The sequence below is a fragment of the Cyprinodon tularosa genome, unplaced genomic scaffold (genome assembly GCF_016077235.1).
Source record: "Cyprinodon tularosa strain WSP-4 unplaced genomic scaffold, ASM1607723v1 ctg1478, whole genome shotgun sequence".
In the NCBI taxonomy this organism is placed as follows: Eukaryota; Metazoa; Chordata; class Actinopteri; order Cyprinodontiformes; family Cyprinodontidae; genus Cyprinodon; species Cyprinodon tularosa.
In genome coordinates, this window is record NW_024038307.1 from 24,351 (window position 1) to 43,891 (window position 19,541).

Consider the following 19,541-nt stretch of genomic DNA (forward strand, 5'->3'; position numbering starts at 1 on the left):
TATGATGTCTTGCTCTCTCTTTGCAAAGATGAAATAAAATGCTGACTGACTGAAATCCATCAACCGCCATTTATTTACCTGGAGTGTACATCCTAGCTGCTAAGATACCAGAATGAGTATTATTTCAGTAGCATGCTTGTAGCTGGGTTCCCTACACCTCAAGTCGTTGCCATACACTTCTCATTGCTATCACAACAAATGCAATGTGCTTATTGGTCATTTTTCATTATTGGATTAAGTGAAATTTAATTGATTTGAATGTTACATCACAACAGTTGAGCTAATGAACTGAATATTATTAAAGACTTCATTTGAACTTATTTATGTTTACTGATTATTTCATGTAATCTGTGTTTATTCCCATTTGGGATTGTTAGATGCAATAAAGCACCCCTCACAGATGACGGACGATTGGCTTAAAGAGATGGTTGCTTGATTAGCTCGAGGCGGGGCTAGCTCACCGGCTGGGCCCCGAGCCTGGAGAGTAAAACGGACAGCCTTGGTTAAATCTGTCACTCGGCGGTTCAACTCAGTTTGCTGGCTGATTAATTCAACCAAGGTGTTATTATGTCTGGTTAGGGCTGTTTGTTTTTGGTTGATGGCTTCTAAATGGCCAGAGTGTTCTGTCAAATTTGTTTTAAGAGATCTGACCCACATGAGGAGAACCACTCAGAGAACTAGGGGAAAAGTTTAACAGGTTTATTGAGAGAATGAGTACAGGTGTTGGATCTGGAACTCAGTGAACTGGTGAACCGGAACTGGAAAGTGTTTGAGGGAGAACTTGTAAGTCCTTGAATTCAGTTAGTGTGGTTTATCCAGAGAAGAGGGAACTCGTTGGAGAGTGGACAGGTAGACATTCGTTGCACCCAGAGGAGCAAACCTTTTTCGTTGGTTCGGGCTCGAATCCGGTTGTCCAGACGGATCGATAGCATGATTAGATCCTCCAGCATTTTAGGATCATCGAGGGGGGCTAGTTTGTCCTTTATAGGGTCATTGATTGATGATTGATTGTTCGAGACACACTTGAGAGCAGCGCTATTCCAGCCAGAAGCTGCAGCCAGGATGCTGAAATCTATAGCAAAATCAGACACAGACTTCTGTCCCTGTTTGGACCCAGAGGAGCAATGGAGCGGACTTTCACTTGGATTTCCGAAAGGGACTTGAACGGCATGTGTGGACGTTTTCCCCTGCTAAGTGTGAGCTCAGTTAATCCTTCCAGGGGGAGAAGGCCAGGCATCCAGTTACACAGGAAGGCTTCCTGCTGAAAAGGCAGAAAAACGAGAAAAACGAAGTTAGACTCAGAGAAACTAAGGCTCAGATAGACTCAGCTAAACTCAGCTTGGCTAGAGTACCCAAAACTGGCAAACACACTGGCATGGAGGTAGTGACAGTCCGCCGCTCAAATACTCTTCAGTGATGAACCAACGAGCCGCAGGTGCGCGGGAAGGCCAACAAGAACAGGGCACCACCTGGTGGTGGATGGAGAGAAAAACACACAAACAACCCACAAAAACACATCACACAAACTGGATTCCTAACACATTAAACAAAGGCAACAACGTTAAATTAAGCTTATACTTTGTGAGGTTTGATATTTGACCAGATCAAAGAATTTAAGCAAGACGGAATTAATTAATAAATGATTAGTGTGGTCTTGATTGCCGTCCTTAAAAATTCTGCTGTAGGCTCTTTTCCGTGGCAGGCGTGATGCACTGAGAGGTGCTACGAACCTCCTACTTGTTAGGAAATAGCTCAGGCATGGTGAAATCAGTGAAATCCCCCCATCTTCCCAAGAACACAATTTGTAAGAAGAAAATCTTCTCTAAATGCACCGCTGTTTTGATTATTTTGTACTTATGTGTGTAATCAGCTTTTCTGTAACAGTTGTCATAAACCATAAAAGCTGGTATACAGTATGGTCACTGATATCATACATAAAAATAATCTCCTCATGGTGTTCTTATCTGTCAGGTTTGTAAATATATAATATAATGAAGTGATAATGTGGGTTGTGATCCTTCTTTATCTATAAGGTTAAAACTGTTTACTGTACTGTTTTGTATACTCTCCAATATGGTTTATGCCCGAAAGATACCTTTTTATTTACATTTGTGAATATTTCTACACAACACACCTAAACTTCCATGCCAGAACTTAATCTTCCTCTTTTCCATGCAGAGTTTGATTGTTATGCATTAAACCATGCTCTCTATCAACTTTATCCTTATCTTTGTTATTCAGGTTTATGTCTGCACACTTTACATGTTTGATCCATGTGTCTGATATTGTAATGTGTGAACTGACCTAGATAGTCTTTAAAGTTTAACTTTGATTGTTGAGCTTTATCACCGATAACGTTGCTGCTTATACTGTAGTTTTCATGTTATATATTGCTCTTTATCTGAGTAACTGCAGCTATCAATGATATGATAGTAAAAATAAATTTCCAGGTCAACATCCTGCCCCATTTAAAAGCTCTCAGTTTCAAATGTTTGGAATCTCAGCTACTGATGTATAGTGAGCAAATGTTTCAGACCGTCTGAGCTTACTGTGAATTATCTCGGCAATAAAGCTGCAAATTCGAAGAACAGGTTGTTGAGAGAAAGAGGGGAATGTAGAATATAATAAAATTCAGTTTGCAAGAATAGTTTTTGAAAGCCTTTTACTAGAAATAATGATTTGATTGGGATGCAGATCAATTGCAAAATTGTTTTTGAAGGGATTTGTTTTCTAGTTCTTCAAGAGTGTGTCATTAGTAAAAAAAAAAAAATTAAAAACCTGCTGATGAGGATCAGTAAGATGTAGGAGTGATAGTTTATGTCCTGAAATGTGCATCTGATTTCTGCTCAGAAATTCCACATTAAGTTATTCAGTGGGTTATTGGTCCATAACAGAAAGCAAATAGAAGAAACTGTACTATCAGAAAAAAAAAAAAAATTTTTATGTGCTTCAAAGATTTTAAAGAAAAGAAAAGGCCTCAATTTCTAGATGAACTGAAAAATTGTCAGTATTTATAGGGCATCTTTTGCCTTATATAAAACAATCAGAACAGCACAGATTCAGACTGATTTATTCTCACATCTCTAATTATATGTATTAATGCATCAAGAAATGTGAAAGAAATCATACCAAAAAATATAAATATGCAAAGTTAAGCAAAACAAAATATTTAAAAGCAACAGTAGCTATCTGTATTATATGCTCCATGATTACGGTGGATGTATAGCTCATAAACAGCCCTCTAACCTTTAACCCTCTAGAAAAACAGTGGGTTATCGTCCCTCCATCTTTCTTTTGCCCATCAGCTCTTCCATTAAAAAGGTAATACCAACAACATGCTCTTAAGTTACTTTTGATGATAAGCCTTATTAGAATTAAAATGCAAAGGTAAAAATAAGAATCTATGATATCACTAACATGGCCTTCCAGCATAAGCTCTAATTTATTTTCCTGTAATATCTTAATCCATTTATTTTGCAGATGACATCTTGATATAATGAAGTTTCTATACAAAAAGCTAACAACAGAATTAAGATAGCAATTAAACATATGTTTGTAATTAAATCCTCCCAGGTACATGTAGGCAAAACGCAACTATATATGGTATCATCCCTGGGATTCTGATATGGGACAAAAAACAAAACAGGAAGAGCAAGTTATAAGAACTGGAAACTCACGTGTATAATCTGTATTGACCATAAAACATTCTTTGGAACAGGTAATCATTCTTGATTTTATTGAGCAGAAGACTTTGAACATTCAGTAAAGTCATATGACATCTGAAAAACAAATATTCTTTTGAAAACAATAAGGAAATATTTACATGTTATCATAGTACTTATCCTATAAGCAGATTGAAATCTTTAACCAAATCTAATGATTAACTCTACAACCTCTATATATATGGTAACATCTTCAAAGTCCTTGAACATTTTTCTTAAAGGAGGTGCAGACATATCTGAAAAGCATAAACCAAGCTGAAGAATGAGGTCTGCATCTTTGTTGATTCTCATGGGTCTGGTTGTTTTGCTGGCAACCTGCCAGGCTGAAGGCGAGAACAACCAGACTGTCACTGAGCCCACAGTTGAAGAGCCAGAAAAAAATTTGATAGAGACAGAGGACAAAGAAACATTCAGTCAGGAGCTTCAAATATTAACAGCTGAGGAATCCAACACAAAAGCTGAAGAGACAGCATGTGAACCAAACATCTACACAGTGCTGAAAGAGCTTGGGGCTCTTGAAGAGAGGCAGAAAGCCACGGTGAGAGCCCTCGAGGAAACCAACAGAAAGCTGGAAGCCAGCGAGAAGAATGTTGTTATTCTTAACAACACACTGAAAGAGATGAAAACTATTTATGAAGGTAACTTATTGCATAAAAATATATCACACATGTTTTTTGATTGGAGACAAGATTAACTCAATAGCAGATTTGTTGTTGGTATTTGATTAAGAGATAATTACAGTAATACATCTATTTGCAAAGAATTTCAAAAAGTAGTTAGGGTTTTGGTCAATTTTCTGTGAATCAAAACATCATTGCTGATTATATATATCTTGATCATATAGAAGACACAATAGACTTGCAAACATAGCTTATGAGCAGAATGTAAAAAATCCTGAGAGTTTCAGGGTTCTACTTTGTGTTAACGGCACATTAGTTTTGAGTTTCAGCATACTCTAAGACCTGTTTTAGCTAAAGGTCAATAATATCTAATATTGAAAGTCCAATTATTTATACATAAAAAAAAAACATATAGATATTGGCATTAGATTGACTTGCAAATTAATAAGGATCCTTTGAGATTCCCTAGTCATCTACTGATATTGTAATCTTTAGACTAAAAATGGTTCTCTATTTTTTTAACTTGCAATTGTCAATTTCTTTTCAATTTCAGAACAACATCATGTGGCATTTTTTGTAGCACAGCCAGTAAGCGGAACCATTGGTCAAGTGAATGTTCTTTATCCGCTGGTATACAAACAAGTTCTGTCCAACATTGGAGGTCATTACAGTCCAGTGACGGGTCAGTATTTAACTTTCTATTTCATGATTTGCTATTAAATTATTTTTTATTTTGTCTGAAACCAAAAGTTATAACTCTTACATAGTTAAAGAGCTAAAAGATAATTCCTCTTTGTATTCTACGGCTGATTTTTGTGGTCTGCTTTACTTTTTTTACATCTGCAGGCTACTTTACAGCGCCTGTGAGAGGAATCTACTACTTCTCGTTTTCTTCATTCTGCTGGGAAGGTGATGGAACCACTGGTGGAAGTCTTTATCAAAATGGTAACGCCCTTGTGTCATGGTATGGTTACAGCAAAAGTTCACCCATCACTGGTTCCAACAGCGCCGTCTTGCTGGTGGAGGCTGGAGACATGGTGAATGTCCGCCTCTGGGATTCAAGGAAAATCAGCGATAATGGATATCTTTATTCCACATTCAGCGGATTCTTAATCTCCCCACTATAGAAAATGATGAAAGAAAATTCTAAACAGAAACTGATCTTTGAATAGAAGTTCATGAATATTTTATTTTCTACAATCACTTTAAGGCAACTACCATGTGCGAGTTATGCAGTTTTATACACTGAGAAAACATTTTTATGGAGTATGATGTTTTTAATTTCTAATGAAAATGAATACCCATCACTTGTATGAAAGATCTGATCCTGAATATTGTAATAGTATCTTGTACAGCTGCTATAAATAAACTGTATATTAAAGTATTGAAAATAATAAAGCTAGTCAACCTTTCAATTGTTTTGTTGTTCACATACAATTTTTAATATTTCCCAAAAAAACAAGCAGTAAGACATGACCCACTGCCCACCCCCTCACCCAACAAAGATTTTAACTTAACTTCTCACACACACATATGTTAATGTGGAAGTTTGTTTTATTGATTTCCTTGAACAGTTAAGAGCTTGTAATGCATTACAAAGTGAAACAACTAATAAATCATATTACAAAAAAAAAAGCTATAACATTAATACATTTTTGTGTTTTCACTTGTACTTTAGATTATGGAATTATATTACCTGTTTCTGGTTTAATATGTTAAGAGATGTCATCAACATGTAATCTCAAGGCACTTTTTCAGATACAATTCAGCCAGATCATACAGTCAGTTCAGTTTTCTATCTAAGGAGAACCAGCTGATTGCATTGACTCATTGACTGGACAGCAATCCCTTAGATCAAGCATGCTTGTAGCAACAGTGGAAAGGAAAAATAATATCAAATATTTATAATAAGTATAGAACTGTTTAAAAATGAACCAAATCCTAGCGCTATATCAAACATTGGCGTTGTCCAATTTTTTGATGGTTTAGCACTGGCTTTGCTGTGAAACTAAAATTCCCAAATACAGATTGTTAAACATATGTGTGGATTCCCGCCCCCAAGAAAACTCTAAATAAGAACATAACATTGCGTTACAGTAACTACTGGTATATTATAGCTAATATTTTCTAACATTAATGGGTATTAATGGAATTTAAAACAATAATGACTCAGTTGAGCTTTCTCTGTGCCGTCAGCATAGAACTTCAGGTTAACAAATTTAACAGACGTTTTCTCCAACCTTTCAGCTTAAAGCATTTAGCAAAAAAGTTCCTGTACAAGGTTAACATTTTTCAAACCACTTGGGATAATTTTTCTATTTTCAAATAATTCAGAATCATCAGACATGAATAATTGAAGGGATCAGCAATTTAAAATATCCTCCATTATCCTCCACATAAATTTTCTTTTGGGTTGTTTCAGTCTAAATAAGTTAAAATTTCAACTAAATTACAACAATTTACGTGTTGTCACTTTGTTAGAAGACCAAGGACTACTTTTTAGAGCACTTTTCTCCCCAATGTAGCTGATACATCAACATTTTTTACAACAAGATAAGAGTAACAAAAAAAAAAAAAAAAAAATTTCATTATTAAAAAAGGTACTTTAGAGGTCATGGGTTTTGTATCTGCACTCTAACGAAGGAATTCCAAATCTCTGCAATCAGTTAAAGGTGATGAGGTATTCTGGGTAGGCCTGGTCATCGTGGAAAATAACAAACATCGTGGGAATTTGTTGGTTGTCCACCAAACTGTCGTAGCAGTCAGTGCGGTCTGTACCCCGAGGGGGGGGAGCTTTCATGGCGGATTTACCAACTGTGTAACGGCCAGTGAGAACACGAGCAACATATAGCCGCTTCATTCCTGACTGGTCTACTGGAGAATAATTTTTAGCTGAGTAATTTGCATTGACTGCAAAGTAAACTCCCCTTCCGTAGCGAGCACCTGCAAGAAATTTGTAACAAGTTTTACAAAAATGTTTTATCAGTTTGGCATAGCCTTTAACCTACCATATATATTTTTTATCTGTACTGTATATGTTTGTTAGGTATCAAGTAATCAAAGCTTACCATGCAGTCCTGTGTAACTCCTGTCAAACCTATCTCTTTCAATACAATTGCATGACTCTACAGATGTGCCATGGTAGAGGAACTTTTCCCCAAGTTCCTTTGGGCCATTCTTGGTAAGAAGGCGTTGCCGACACAAACTATAGGCATTCCACAGGTAAACATTCTGCACTCGTTCAATCTGAGACCACAAACAAAAAAGTACAATGTACAAGCTTTTTCATTTTAGCTTTCATAATTATGTAACAATGTTGGCTTACTTACCGAATGAATTTTGTATTGGGTAGTGTTGTGGAAGCCCCTAGCTACGTCTTGGTATTCCTTGGAGTTAGGCTGCAACTGTATCTTTTTAAAGATCTCCTCATTCATTGGTTCCCAATGAGGTGGTAAGTCCAACACTAAAACAGGAATTACCACAACATATTTAGAAAAAACTATAGACATAAAACTCTGAAGAAACCATGGCCCATCTAAAAAAGAAGACACTATAAACATTTCATACATTACCTTCAGACTCTGTCCTTTTAAGTTTGTATGTTTTCCCTGTTGTCCAGTCAGTGGCTTCCAGAGACTTAAGGTTAACTGTCAGAGTCCTGCCATCAGGTGTCTCCATCTCCACAGATACCCTTTTTACTGAGTGAGCCCCCTCCAGCATGTAGTTTTCACGAAGGCCCAGCTCCTGCCACTCACCATTGTCATCTTTGATTGCCCACTGGATAGTAAGAGCCAACATCGCCTCTTCCTTATCTATGAGGTCTTCTTCAAGAGCTTTCTGGACTGCTTTGTTAATTAACTCAGTGACACTCAAGACATCTTCGTTTAATCCTTTCAGCACGTATACCTCTTTTCCTGAACCTGCCTGATCTCTTCCCCTTAATAAGCCAGCACTGTTTTTTCTGTGCTCTAGACTTATTCCGGTAACTTTGATTTTTGCCTTTACTGCATCCAATTCCATAGCATCCAGCTTGAGTAAATTTTGCACATCCACTGTTCTTTCTGTAAGCTCTTTCTGCAGATTCCTCTCTAGTTCTTCTTTGACGGCCTGGGTAACATCTGGACCACAACTGATTACCTGCAAAACTGTTTGCTCAGGCTTTGAAGAAATTAAAGTTTGGTCTTTTTTGGACAAGGTCATTGAGAGTCTAGAACACTTCTGCTGTATCTTCTTTAGCTTTTGTCTAGCTTTATCTGCAATAAGGGGAAAAAAAGAGTTAAGGAGAGAGAAGGGGAGTGTTTTATTCTGACGGAACCAAAAGTTACTCCACTTATCCTTGGTTTTGAATATTTTAGTGATCGTTAAAACTAGCAATATATTTTCAAAAAGAAATACTTGCAGTCAATTGATATGGCTCGGTAAACAAGTGTTTTTGAATATATTGCTTACTTTGAATTTGGCAAAATGACTGCAACAAGTAAAATAAATATTTAAATCAAAATTTCACCTTCTTGTTTTCCTCAAAATCACGTTACAAACTTGCATTGAAAATATTTTTAAACTCCCAACCCATTCTAAGTCATCCATTTATTTGACTAGTTTTTCCTCAATTTCATGGTAAAAAAATTTCATTTGATCCCTTTTAAATGATTTTTTTTTGTTTGCTTGTGGAAGACAAGTTAAATCATGTTTATATTTTAACTTAGCAACAAACATAGTTATAATTTTATGCAAACCTTTAAGGCCAAGTTGGCTCTGAACAATCTGTCCAAAGCGTTTCTCCAGCTCTGATCTGTAAGAATATGAAGGGAAACTTAAAGAAACCATTATGACCCACAGAATAACATTGATTATGTCAAAATTCATACCTGAAAGCCTGAAAAACATCTTGTTGAAGGATAACAATGCGGACAAGAGAGAGAGAAGAAGGATTCATGTCCCTAACTGTTGAGGCCAGGCCATCCAGCATTGCTTCAGAAGCATCACCAGGGCTCATACCACCCTGTCCTAAAAGGTTGAAGAAATGGTTTAGTTTTCCCTTCATGTACAGTTATTAGACTATTCAGTTTTTTTGTTTTTCAGATGGAATGTTAGGGTTGTTTCTTGAAGATGCATGTTATTTAATTCATCAAATTATTGGTTTTCATTTTATTCAAAAAAATATTCCTTTGCTTTTTTTTTTACAACTTTCTAAATTTATTAAGCACAATCAGAACAAAAGAACGTGTTGTAGCACAAACCTGTATTAACAGCTGGAAATGCCACTGAGCCAAATCCTTTGCTCTCACAGAGTTTCAGTATCTTTTTGCAGTTCTTGCGAATCACATCAGGGTCAGATTTAAAGCTAGCATGGATGATTTCCTTACACCCAAGCATTCCAGGTTGTGTTGAGTAGATGAGGTCTGAAGGAATGCCCACTGTAAATAATAATAATAGATTTTATTTTTTTAATGCAAATAAGTGAATGGTTGTTTGTCTCTGTGTTGCCCTGCGATGGACTGGCGACCTGTCCAGGGTGTACCCCACCTTTCACCCAATGACTGCTAGAGATAGGCACCAGCACCCCTCGCGACCTCACATGGGATAAGCGTGTAAGAAAATGGATGGATGGATTTGTAATGTACTTTAAATTCAAAACTAATATCAAAGTGCTACAGATAATAAAAAACATCCATCTTCTACCACTTACACACATATTGAACATATCAAAACAATAATATACACAATTAAATACACACAAAAAAAATAAACAAGACTATTAAAAAGATTGTGTAAAAAGTAAAGAGATTTCAAGGGCAGTTTTAATCGACAAGGTCTGTAGGATCCTTAGATGTTGAAGCAAGTGGTTCCAGTAATGAGAGAACAGGAAAAGGCCTCATCTGCAGCATCGAGAACTCACAAATACAACATACAATCAAAATATGTAAGTGAAATATTTGGTGGACATAACTGAATTAGTAATCTGTATCATTTTATTCTCTTGTACAAATGACTTTTATTACCAAATATTTAAACCTAAAGTCTCATAAGACTGTTGTTTATCATATTTTTTTGTATTTCCTCTTTCTTTTACCTCTATTTAACTCTGTTAGGACTGCTGGGCCAGCTGCTGTCATAATGGCCTTGGAGACACCTGTTTAGAAGTATGATTAAAGATATTATAGATCACATCCATGAAAGAAAAAAAAAACTGTTGTGGCTATGTTATTTTTTTTTATCAAAATGAAAACACTCAGATCATACCAGACTGATGGTTGGTGAAGTCGGTTGTATTGACGATAACGTCAGTTCCTGCTGTTAGAATGTTACCATGGATGATCTGTAGCTTGACTCCACCCATCATGGCTGTGACCTCAGTATTAGTTATGGAAACATGTCTGTAAAAAGAAGCTAAAATACAGCAATAAAAAATGTGAATATACTTTCATATATTTTCATTAAAACATTAAACATAGTTTTTCAAGAATTTCCAGTCATAACAGATTGCTAGTTCTTAAAAAAAAAGATTAAAAAGTTTTTTTTTACTTAAAATTTTAACAAGAATGTAAACTATTTCTGCTACATTTGTTTTACATGGTTGTGTTCAAAGTTGGGCACATTTTGTACAGTAAAAAAGAATCTAGATAGTTATTAGTTACTTCTAAAATGCTAGGGATGGAAGGGTTTATGAAAACCGTCCGAACCGTTAGGTTCGACTGTCTCGGTTCGGTTCGCGTGTGTTGCGTTCGGTTCATGCGCTGCTCCTTTTTCTCATAGGCGAAGCGTTTACACTCCAGAGCAGAAGGTGGCGGTACTGCGACCAAAGCCAACAACCAGTAGTAAACAAGAAGAAGAAGCGAAGCAGCGTAGCCGGGTGTAGCAGAAAAAAATCAGTTGTTGTGGAGAATTGTGTCGGTATGGCGAGTGGGAAAGAACAGGAGTTGGAAGATGCGCCAGCAGCACTTTATAGGTCTGCTGTATGGGACCACTTTGCATTTAGAGTGAGAGAAAGTTGTGTTTAAAAGTGCAACAGTGTGCAAGCATTGTGCAACACGTTTTGTTGCACAATGCTTGCACACTGTACTGAAGTTATTAACTTCACACAGAAAGTTTGGTGGAAGGTTTTACACTGTCTAACCTATGTTTAAATAAAAAAAAGTGGATGAAAAATAACTTTATTCTTTTTTTCTGATCTCCACATAGCTCCCCAAGATGAGTAAAGCCTGTTCCCCCTATTGATCCCACTATGCTGCATAAACTCAGTACTTCAACCTGGGAAGACTCACACAGAGAAAAGCTGCAATTAGAAAATATTAAATTTATCTACTGGTAATACAATTATATACTTCAAAATATTTCTATCCAAGGAAAACCAGCTGATTGTCAGGCCATATTGACTCTCTGCAATGCCTCGCACTGAGCATGCATGTAGCAAGAGTGGAGAGGAAAACTCTTTTAACAGGAAGAAACCTCCAGCAGAACAAGACTCGGTGTGAGTCAGAGGCATACGAAGAAATAAACAAAATAAGTTCTTTGGTTCTCGTGCCCCGGCAGAAGACTTCAATGCAGTGAATCAATGAACGCTGTGATGAGTAGCCTAGAAAATGATTAGAGTAGTCTTCTCCTTTGGCCCAGACGGACACTGGTGATGGAATAAGCCAGAGGGTGAGTGGAACAGTACATTAGTCTGAGAAAGACGGAAGAGATGGGATGGAGGTGGGTGAAAGTTGGCTTCTGTGCAGGACGAGAGAAGCTAGGCAACGAGTTAAATGGAGATCTTGTCATTTGCTTCGGAGAACGTGCGGCCTAAACTAGTAACTATGACAGACTACATATTTTACAACACAGAGCAGGATCAGATACTCAAAATAAATCATTTCCTTAATTAGTGTAGCTATTTAACGTCACACCTAAGCTTTGAGATGAAAATATAAAGTTGAATTGGAATAAAAAAGTAAAAAATATGTAACCAACCATGAGCTGGGTCAACATCATTTGTAAATCCTCTAAGATGAAATTTCCCCTGGGCAGACTGAAGGGCCTGCAGTTAAAAAAAAAAAATAATAATAATATATATATATATATATATATATATATATATATATATATATATAATGACTCCAATCTAGAAAAAGAAAATTGGTTAAATGTATTAGAACATCTAGAGCATTTTCCTAACCTTGCTTGATTCTTTGTCCATTGGGTGAACAACAATTCGAAGGAGGAAAGGTGACTTGCTGATCTGGGTTTGTTCAAACACACCAACTTCCTCCAGAAGAATCTTAGAAGCTGTGTTGTGTGGAAAATGCAGGAGACCTCCAGTCCCAAGCACTGGAAGAGCCACTGAATTGTAGCCCCTGATATTACAGGTAGCCAATATTTTTTTGATTCCCTGTCTGAGTGCCTAGGAGGTTTAAAGGGTAAAAAAACAGGTAAAAAAAAACAACATTCAAGCAAAAGGGAAAAAAAGCAGCTGAAAAAAATAAATAAATACAGTAAATAAAAATAAATAAATACAGTAAATAAAAATAAAGAAATTTCACCTGGGCTGCAGGTCCATGTTGGTTGTTATTCCAGGGCAGTAGGTTAAGAAAGAAGACTGCTTTACATTTAAGACCAGATAAACCTTCAACTAGAACTGATTCACTTGGTTGTGTAAATCCTCCTGCTTCCTTATGAAACAGCGCTAACAGCTGAGATCCAACCATTCTAGTTAAAATACTTCCAATGCGTGTAGAGACTGGATCATGACCGAGCATGGGACATACAATGGCATCCTCCTAGGATAGGAAACAATTTATTATCTAGTACATCAGAACCTAGTCATCATGTTGATCAAATATCTGGAGTTAACTTTAAGATACATTAGAATATCAAATATTCAGAATTAACGAACAATGAATAAAATAAAAATTGTAGTTTACCTGTTGGTTCTCAATGGTTCCTTGAACAATCTCAACTTGTACAGGAGTTTCAGCAGCAGCTCCACCTGCTGCTTCATGGCCAGCATCATCCACTGTAGGTCTCAAGTCCTTATTTGGCAGATGGCGGTCACACGCATCCTGTATGGCCCTCACCACCTCTCCCCTCTGGTCTACCAGTATAATTTTGTTCAGACTACGTCCATCCTTACTGCCAAACTCCTTAATGGCAGTTACAATGGCCTCAGAGCAAACTTTGACAGGAACACTAAATATGCCAGAACTGATACAAGGCAGGGCAATAGATTTAAACTCCATCAGTTCAGCTAAATTGAGAGCTTTGTGGACAGTTTTCTCCAGCAAGCTTCTCTCCCTACCACTAGCTTTTCCACACTCAGGTCCAACAGCATGCAGCAGCTTCTGGCACTTCAGGTTGCCCCCTGTGGTTACTACTACATCACCAACAGCTATTTTTCCGGTGTGTTTCACAAGATCTTTACTTTCCTTTTGCACTTGAGGTCCACCTGCTTTACTCAGTGCAGCAGCAACACCACCAACATGGTCTAAATCTCCATTCGCAGCATTAACTATGCCATCTGCATACTGCTTTGTTATGTCACCCTGATAAACTATCACTTGAAGGCCATGCTGGAGACTGTATTTAGCAAGAGCAGTATTCTGTTTGCTTAAATGAGGCTGTTCCTCAAGCTGTATGAGGCACTTTTTAGAATGTGCAACCTTTAAGAGCATTTCTCTTCCAGAGTGACCATTAAAATACCTTGCTGCCCCTGGCAGGTCAATGATCACTTCCTTCTTCTCAATAGAATCAAGAAGTCGACTAAGCCTATTCTTGACCTCAGTCACTTTGTTTTGTATTCCTTCAAGCAACACCATGGGCCCAGAGGATGATTCTACAGTGCTGAATTTTACCCCTGAAAAGTCAAACCCCTGCATCTGCAGAAACTCTGGCAAAAGAGGAACGAGCTCAGAAAAGGGGAGAATGATGTTTCCCTCTATCCTTGCCTGGTCCAAAATAAACTGAGACACAATTTCACTCAGCTCTTCAACCTCTTGAGAGTGTCCGATCAAACACACAGTGCCTTCTGCACCAAACACAACATTAGCTCTGCACTGTTTTTTATTAATCTCATTTGATGAGGATTTCAGCTTTTCACAAAGCTCTGGTGGCACAACAGGGCAGTTAGGAATTTCATATTTAACTTCTTTAAAGTTTTCTTGCATCTGTCTTATAGCATCATCTAAATGATTGGCACTGAGAGAGAAAAAGTGCAGAGTTGTGTCACGCATCTCTGTTTCAACCATTTTAGCAACTCCCAAAAACTCGCAAAGCATTCCTGGACCACCATAAGTCTTTTTTAAGAAGGCCAGAAAGTGTGGGCTTTTGTCTGCAAGTGTCCTTTCTATCACCAGTTTCTCCTTGGCAGCAATTTCCTCACTAGCCTTGAGCATTTCCTCCACGGATCCCACCAATACTATCTTACCTTCGTCAGCCTTTGTGACTTTCAGTGCTGGAAAGTTTTGTCCTAAACTAGATTCAATGTCTTTCCAAAGAAGATGTAGCTTTGCCTCACCGATTCGACGGACAGTGGTTTGTGGGTCACTAAAACTAGAGCCCCGAGGTTTCACATACAGACATTCTATATCTGTTAATCTAGCTTGCACCAGGTTACCTTTCCCTACTACAACAGCCATCCCGATGTCACTATACACCTTTACCCCATCATTGGTCGCCTGAGAACTACCGGGCTGCAGCAAAGCTTTGACTTTGTGAGAATCCAACTCATAGTGGCAGGTGTACTCATCAAACAGATTCTTTACTTTAGACCTCCATTTACCAAGTGTATCTGCAACCTCTGACTGAGCTACATGCTTGACTAGAATTCTGTCCCCTTGAAGCTCTGCAGTGCAGGAAAGCAGAGCGAGCTGATTCTCCAGTTCTTCCATGACTTTTGGAGATTCTTTGAGCCAACGAAGGATATAACTGTCAAGCTGTGGCTCATATTCTTTACTACTTGGTGGCAGGTTTGAAGGAAACCTGGACTGCTCCTGGAAAATAGAAGACCAGCATTTATAATTGTTTTTTTTAAACATTCATATGTATCACACCATCAGTTGTGCCTACACACATCCTCATCATACAATTACCCATATTTTTAACATTTACAAAAATATATATGCTTGTTCATTAATGAGTTCCAATTTTTCAGTTGAAGTTTAAATTACAAGTTGAAGTTGAGTACATGCCTTTTTCTATGACATCATCACATGGAGTAGAGGGGAGGACTGATAGGTGTGTTCACAAATGTGCTTTGAGCAACAGAAGCAGTGGGTTTACATGCAGAGTCTATTTTTCAAGCGTATCAAGGCACATTAAAATGTCATGCAGAGCATTTCGAGCAGCTGGTGCAGTGTCATGAGCAGCATCTGAGGCATCATGAGCAGCTGATGCTTAAGTTGGAAAATCTGAACTTTACTGCTCAACGCGCCACATCAACCAAGAGAGGCTCTACTATTAGTTGGTGTCCACATAGGCTATGTGGGCACCAAAGCGGGGTAACAGGTGGCCAAACTGGGCTTCGATGACAGTTCTGGAAATGACCCTCCTCAGGGAGCAGCTCTTGAGTAGGTGAACCTCTGAAATAAACACCTCTGAAGTATCTGATTTAGTTTAGAAGCACACACTACTTCCATCTTACATGATTTTAAGAAAAACAGTTAGACCCTTTTCCAAAAAATCTTATGCTTGGAACATAGACATCTTTAGGCCTATTTGCAATGGTTGGATGTAACGAAGAACAAGTACTTTATTACTGTACTTAAGCAAATCTTTTATGTATCTGTACTTTTCTTAAGTAGATTTAACTGTGGATACTTTCTACTTTTTCACCACTACAATTTACATTAACTAAATAAATGGTAAATGGCCTGTACTTATATAGCACTTTTTCAAGTCAGAGGACTTGACCGAAATGATTTACACTGCATTCAGTCATTTGCCCATTCACGCACACAGTTACACACTCATGGTGGCCGTACACTGGTGCCACCAGTGACTCGACACCCATCAGTAGGCATTACATTGTCTTAACCAAGGACAGGGCGGCACTGAAAGCCAGAGCTCGGACTTGAAGTGACAACCCCCCGATCCGACACCACTGTCGCCCCACCTGTAGGCACTGCCACTTGAACTTTCAACTCCACTACAATTTTATAATGCTTTTCATTAAACGTTACATTCATGTCACATTGAGTTTTATTCATTTATTTGTTTGGTTTTGTTTAAAAGTTTCGAAGTAATGAAATTCTGGATGAAGATTGTTCCACTCAACACTTTCAAAGCGAGCAGGTACCATCGGACCCTCCTCCCCCAAGAAGAGCACTTAATGATAGTATTTCAATTAGCAGATCATCCCGGAAATTCCAAAATTATCAGTCCCAACTGTGAGCTCTGACTGAAGGTTAAAAAAAAAAACATGTATTGTCCACAGCATTGTTCATTAAAATAACATTGTTGATGTATTAATTAAAATATACATATACAACTTTTGATACTTTAAATATTTTTAAAAGCAAGTACCTTGTTTCTTTTCCTTAAGTACACTTGCTTTTAGTTGAGTAACATAAAACTGATTAAAACTAGACTAAAACTTTTTAAATTTTAGTTGACTAAAACCGACTGAAACTATCACTTATCATAATGCCTGATTTTTGTCCTGAAGACAAAAACTAAGACTAAATCTAAGATGGCTGTCAAAAACTCCAGCCCTAAACAGATATATTTTTGCAGCAGGTGATAAATAAGTCCAGACAGAAAGCCGCCTCAGGACAATATGTGCTTTCATGTTTGATGAGCCCCACCCATTTTAGATCTGTCAGCCAGATTAGTGGATGGGCCACGGTGAGTAGTTTGAGAAAGAACTGAGTTTATCTTTTTGCACACAGCAGGGAAAAACAAAGTATAATTTAATTTATAATCATCAATATTTCAAACATACCTCAGATGCTGTTGATGGATCATGGTCTGGTTTGGCTGACTGGCCGGGAGGCTGAGCACTGCTGCCAGAGGAGGCGGTAGGTCCAGGATTGTCTCTCACTGTCAGCACTATTGTAGCAGCAGCAAACTCCACAACATGCTCAGATTTCTGCAGAACTCTTTGTTGAGCTGCAGATGGGACACAACCAAAACAGACCTCACAGCATTGACAGAATGAAAAAAAAGCAAAAAGGTGTGACTTGTTTCTTTTATAGTCATGACAAACTTGGAATTGTTTCTGGTAAACCTGCACATTAACTCAGTAACAAGCTGGTTTCAGAAACTCTGCATACAGATCTAAACGAAACATTTGCTTCTAATTTTTACTTCATTTAACACATTTACTGACCTAAAAATGGGGACTTTGGGGAACAAGGTTTCCTCATTTAGACGATGTAATTTAAGGTTATTTGTTCATTTCATCATCTTTTTTGATATTTAAGAATGTCTATCTCTTTTTCTTTTAAAAATACAAAAAAAAACTAAAACTAAGAGGGCAATGGTGAAACAGTTTTTGTTACCCTTTAAATTCTTGAGGGGCTATTAGAGTGTGGATCACAGACCCCCAGATTCTCTCTACCTATTTTCATAGCTTTAATGTCACTTATTTATCTAGAATAAAAACAAAATAAAAACGACAACAAAATAGTCTTGCCTGTTTACCCTAAAGCAATTGAAATTTTGCTTGTTTTAACTCAGTTTATAGATAGAGTGTTTTGTATCTAATTCAGTATGGATGTAGTTTATAAACACATCATTTAACTCCTATGAAGGCCATGGTTAACTCCTCAGTGAAAGTGAAACTTGAACGTACTGCGTCTCTAAAAATAGAATAACATTGACCTATGTAGTTTAGTAGATTATTAAAATCAGCACTGGCTGTGAAAAAGATAAATCCTAGATTAATTAAATAAACTATATTTCCACTATAAGTCCGCAATGGTATAGTAAAATTCGAATAAATCATGAAAAAAAGGGAAAACGTCCTTTTAACTTTTACTTTCACTTTAACCTAAATATATTATTTTAAAGCAAAACTCAACTTTAACAAATGAATCTGATGTTTTACCTTCTTGCTGTTTAAAAGCGATGCTGTAAACTCTTTCTCCAACCGCAGTCAACGCGCCGCAGTCTCCTCCGCCCGATTTGCGCCGAATTTGGAAATAAGTTTCTACTCTCTTCCTCTGATCCTCGTTTAAAGGGGCGCAGTCGAAGAAAACGGGAAACTTGTAAGAAGTGTCCATCGTGTCTGATTATTTCTGTTGAAATGGAGGAACAAACATACTAAAAGGTCGCTGTACATCCGGAGCTGTCAGGTCGGAAATCAGCTGGGATGTGGTTTGATGATTTTGCGCACAAGCGACCACTGCGTTCAAACAGCCTATTCTCTGATTTAACACTTACCGTCCCGTTTCTTTCAATATATAATGATATAATTCGTTTTCCAGTTAACAGTCTCACAAGATTGTGTTTTCAGAGTGTAAGTAAAAACCAGGCGTCAGTTCCCGTACAACAAGAAAATAAGAAATGTCCTGTAAGCCATTTATTTTTAAAATCAAATGAGTCATGTCATTAACAAGTTTACCTTGTTTTATTATTTAATTTGCTTTTTTTGTCTAATTTAAATGTTTTAGTTACACAAACAAATTCAGAAACACACCACAAAACAGTTATTTAATAGCAGAGGTGTCAAGTAACGAAGTACAAATACTTCAGTACTTACTGTACTTAAGTAAACTTTTTAGGTATCTATACTTTAATCCATTACTACTTTTTATTCCTACTTCTGACTTCTACTCATTAAATTTTCACACAAGTATCTGTACTTTCTATTCCTTACATTTTTTTAAAGAAACGTTACTCTTGGTTTTGGTTTAACGTTTATAAATATTTATTTCACATCATGTGCGCCATCCAATGCAGATCATTGGCTCCATCCACATCTAGTGAAAACTATTGTAATTGGATGAGTCATATAATGCAAACACTCATTGGTTAAAGGAAATCATCAGAAGCAAGCAGGTCTTCTTCAAACTGCAATCATGAATTGTCTAAGCCATGCTACAATGTGGGATTCAGAATAAGATGTTGAAAGGTTGTCTGAAAGGTTGGACACAGGCGAGAGCGTAACTGGAGATGGAGATGGAGACCAACAAGACCTCCCTCATCCTTGGCCCTATCTCAGAGAATTTTCCGAAATAGTCGAAAAATTGAGCTTTTAATTCATATAGTGGCATCTAGCTGT

The 19,541-nt window shown here is 37.3% G+C and overlaps 2 protein-coding genes across 2 annotated transcripts; one reads left to right on the forward strand and one right to left on the reverse strand.

The window, feature by feature from the left end:
• The first annotated feature begins 3,942 nt into the window (after positions 1-3,942).
• Positions 3,943-5,757, forward strand: LOC119779444 (multimerin-2-like). The gene is made up of 3 exons (XM_038279095.1): positions 3,943-4,360; positions 4,896-5,024; positions 5,189-5,757. The coding sequence occupies exons 1-3, from the start codon at positions 3,985-3,987 to the stop codon at positions 5,467-5,469; spliced, it is 786 nt and encodes a 261-aa protein (XP_038135023.1). The 5' UTR covers positions 3,943-3,984; the 3' UTR covers positions 5,470-5,757.
• A 121-nt stretch (positions 5,758-5,878) lies between these two features.
• On the reverse strand, positions 5,879-18,648 carry LOC119779443 (protein mono-ADP-ribosyltransferase PARP14-like). Its single transcript, XM_038279094.1, has 15 exons — positions 18,366-18,648; positions 17,259-17,425; positions 13,246-15,309; positions 12,865-13,101; positions 12,501-12,725; positions 12,296-12,362; positions 10,586-10,732; positions 10,416-10,475; positions 9,583-9,759; positions 9,211-9,349; positions 9,079-9,134; positions 7,915-8,595; positions 7,672-7,805; positions 7,411-7,588; positions 5,879-7,285 (listed from the first exon to the last, which is right to left on the reverse strand). The coding sequence occupies exons 1-15, from the start codon at positions 18,538-18,540 to the stop codon at positions 7,005-7,007; spliced, it is 4,788 nt and encodes a 1,595-aa protein (XP_038135022.1). The 5' UTR covers positions 18,541-18,648; the 3' UTR covers positions 5,879-7,004.
• Between the last annotated feature and the right edge of the window lie 893 nt (positions 18,649-19,541).

Excerpts from the sequence above, each read along its gene's own strand:
- LOC119779444 (XM_038279095.1), top strand. The coding sequence starts at position 3,985 with ATGAGGTCTGCATCTTTGTTGATTCTCATGGGTCTGGTTGTTTTGCTG. Across the intron at positions 4,361-4,895 it reads GATGAAAACTATTTATGAAG|AACAACATCATGTGGCATTT; the intron begins GTAACTTATTGC and ends TTTCAATTTCAG. Across the intron at positions 5,025-5,188 it reads TCATTACAGTCCAGTGACGG|GCTACTTTACAGCGCCTGTG; the intron begins GTCAGTATTTAA and ends TTACATCTGCAG.
- LOC119779443 (XM_038279094.1), bottom strand. The coding sequence starts at position 18,540 with ATGGACACTTCTTACAAGTTTCCCGTTTTCTTCGACTGCGCCCCTTTA. Across the intron at positions 13,102-13,245 it reads GAACCATTGAGAACCAACAG|GAGGATGCCATTGTATGTCC; the intron begins GTAAACTACAAT and ends TTCCTATCCTAG. Across the intron at positions 9,760-10,415 it reads CCTAACAGAGTTAAATAGAG|TGGGCATTCCTTCAGACCTC; the intron begins GTAAAAGAAAGA and ends TATTATTTACAG.